Source organism: Penaeus chinensis, chromosome 6, assembly GCF_019202785.1.
Source record: "Penaeus chinensis breed Huanghai No. 1 chromosome 6, ASM1920278v2, whole genome shotgun sequence".
Taxonomy (NCBI): domain Eukaryota; kingdom Metazoa; phylum Arthropoda; class Malacostraca; order Decapoda; family Penaeidae; genus Penaeus; species Penaeus chinensis.
In genome coordinates, this window is record NC_061824.1 from 17,536,420 (window position 1) to 17,539,782 (window position 3,363).

At 44.5% G+C, this 3,363-nt stretch overlaps 1 protein-coding gene across 1 annotated transcript; it reads right to left on the reverse strand.

The window, feature by feature from the left end:
* Window positions 1-1,960: 1,960 nt before the first annotated feature.
* On the reverse strand, window positions 1,961-3,149 carry LOC125026218. Its single transcript, XM_047614522.1, has 4 exons — window positions 3,101-3,149; window positions 2,772-2,972; window positions 2,414-2,674; window positions 1,961-2,046 (listed from the first exon to the last, which is right to left on the reverse strand). Exons 1-4 carry the CDS (start codon window positions 3,147-3,149, stop codon window positions 1,961-1,963), a joined length of 597 nt encoding a protein of 198 aa, XP_047470478.1.
* Window positions 3,150-3,363: the final 214 nt, after the last annotated feature.

The following is a 3,363-nucleotide window of genomic DNA, read 5'->3' on the forward strand; positions in this document are numbered from 1 at the left end:
CTTTTCCGTTCACTCCCTCTTCTCTTTTCTACAATCATTTCATCTGTCTTGGCTTTCCCCTATTCCCTCTTCCATCCTCTCTCCCTCTTTCCCCCTCATCTCTTCCTTCCATCACCTCCCGTCTTTTCCCGACTTCTACTCCCTCCCCTTACTCCTTCCTCTTCTCCTGCCTCTCTTTGCTCCTTCCTTCTTTCCCCTTCACCTCCGCCCTCTCTCCTTTCCATTTTCTTCCTCCATCTCTCATTCCCCCTTCCCTCCTTCATCTCTCTTCCCTTCCCTCCTCCATCTCTCCTTCCCCTTTTCCTCCTCCATCTATCCTTCCACTTTTCCTTCTCCATCTCTCATTCCCCTTTTCCTCCTCCATCTTTCATTCCCCCTTTCCTCCTCCATCTCTTGTTCCCCTTTTCCTCCTCCATCTCTTGTTCCCCTTTCCCTCCTCCATTTCTCCTTCCTTTTTCCTTCCTCCATTTCTCCTTCCCCTTTTCCTCCTCCATCTCTTGTTCCCCTTTCCCTCCTCCATTTCTCCTTCCTTTTTCCCTCCTCCATTTCTCCTTCCCCTTTCCCTCCTCCATCTCTCTTCCCCTTTCCCTCCTCCATCTCTCCTTCCCCTTTTCCTCCTCTATCTCTCGTTCCCCTTTTCCTCCTCCATCTCTTGTTCCCCTTTCCCTCCTCCATTTCTCCTTCCCCTTTCCCTCCTCCATCTCTCCTTCCCCTTTTCCTCTTTCATCTCTCCTTCCCCTTTTTCTCCTCCATCTCTCATTCCCCCTTTCCTCCTTCATCTCTCTTCCCCTATTCCTCTTCTCTCCTTCCCCTTTTCCTCCTCCATCTCTCCTTCCCCCTTTCCTCCACCATCTCTCCCTCCCTTCCCTCCTCCATCTCTCTTTCCCCTTTTCCTCCTTCATCTCTCCTTCCCCTTTTCCTCCTCCATCTCTCTTCCCCTCCCTCCTTCCCACGCCACCCTCTTTCACCGTCATCCCAGCGTGTCTTATCAGCACAGAAAGTTGTACAACCGTGTAGGCATGTGCGCCAGTATCGACTACACGTTTACTTATGTTTTGTGCTTTCGTGTCTCCGCAGACGTCATTCGCGAGAGGCGTGTAATTTCATTGTGCGTTTCCTTTCATTTGCCTTTTTAGCGTAGTTGCGTATTATCCTATTCATCAAAATGAGAATTGTTATGGATATGGTTACCTGACGTGATATGTTTAAATCATAATATTTTTTATGGGTGCGTTTGTATGCGTGTACACACACACACACACACACACACACACACACAGACACACACACACACACACACACACACACACACACACACACATATATATATGCACATACATAAACACACATACATACAGATATATATATATATATATATATATATATATATATATATATATATCTGTGTGTATATCCATATGAATATATACGTATATGCACACACACACACACACACACACACACACACACACACACACACACACACACACACACACACACACACACACACACACACATACACAAACACACACATACATGTTTATATATATATATATATATATATATATATATATATATATATAGATATATATATATTTATATATATAGATATATATAGATATATATATGTATATATATGTATATATATATATATATATATATATACGTACATATACATATAAACATACATACATACATATATACATATATATATATATATATATATATACATATATATATATATACATATATATATATATATATATATATATATATATATATATATATACATACTATATATATATACATATATACACACACATAAATATACATTCACAAATTCACATACGTATTGACACACACACACACACACATACATATGCGTATGGCCGCAGCCACCCTTCGCTTCCAGGCACGGGAGGGCCCTCATGTCGAGTCACCAGGCTGGTAATCGGCCCATCTATAACTCCTCGCGACAGGACTGGTCGAGCTGCTCAAGCCATGACCTTTTATGTCGTCCCAGGGTCTCCCCCACCCAGGATTGTCCTGCAAGGAGATAACCTGATGGGGAATCGAGCTAGGTGCCCATGCAGACTGAGTTGGCGGTCCCGGATTTTGCAAGTAACAGGTCCCATGCCAGTCTCACGGTGTAGCCGTCGGTTGGACACATGGTCCTGACAATTGTACTCCATGATCAGGTGAAGGGACTTGTTACAAAAGGCATCAAAACGAGATTCCAAGGTACTAGATAGCGTCCAGGTTTCGCTTCCATAAAGCAAAAGGGCAGTATCAAGGCCTTGAAGGTACCGACACCTCCAAATGCTCTTGTTGTTCGAGTTCATGGATCCTGCTGCCAGACCAATCTGTCTACTGACTTTTTGGTCTGACGGCCCAGAGACATGGACTATGCTACCACAGTATGCAGATCTTTCAGTGACTTCAATGTTCTCACCGCAAACATGAATCAACTGAACGGATTCCCCTAACAGACCCCCAAATTCCTGAATCTTGATCTTGGTCCTGGAGATCTCCAGGCCCAAGGGGTTTGTCTCATTGCTAAATGCATTTAGAGCTGTCACCAGTGATTCCAAAGACTCACATAGGATAGCAACATTGTCGGCAGAGTCAAAGTCTGTGACCTTGATATTGCGCAGTGTTGCTCCACGCCGAAGATCTGCCCATTATCCAGTCCATACAGGTGTTGAAAAGTGTTGGTGAAAGGACACAGTCTTGTCTCACCCCTGAATTAACAGGGAAGAAGTTCAACAGGCCCCCAACACAAGTTACAGCACTTTCAGCATTAGTATATAGGCTTGCCATTAGGCCAATAACCCATGTCGGAATTTCCCTAAGTCTCAGGATCTCCCATAGTGATTCTCGAAGCACTGGGTCAAATGCCTTCTTGAGGTTGATGTACGCTGCAAGTAACCCATGACCGATCTCACGATGGTGTTCCACAATTACTTGAAGCGCTAGGATTCAAACTATTGTGGACTTGCCAGGAGTGAATCCAGACTGCTCCAGTCTCTGGTGCTTTAGTAAGTGGTTGCAGATCCATTTTGTAAGAATGTGGGTGAAAACCTTGCCTGGTATACTGAACAGTGTGATGCCTCTGTAGTTGCTACAGTCCCATCGATCCCCTTTCCCATTCCTGAGAGGGATGACCACCCCCTTCAACAGCTCAGGGGGAATGGAAACAGACTGCCAGTATGCAGTCAAGACTGCTTGCAAGCCCTGTGACATAGGCTCACCACAGTTCAGTAGGGATATCACATATGTGTGCAGCTTTCCCACACTTCAGGTTAGAAGTTGCTATCCTAACCACAGTTAGGGTAGCAGGTTCCTCGCTGATGGGTGGGTCTG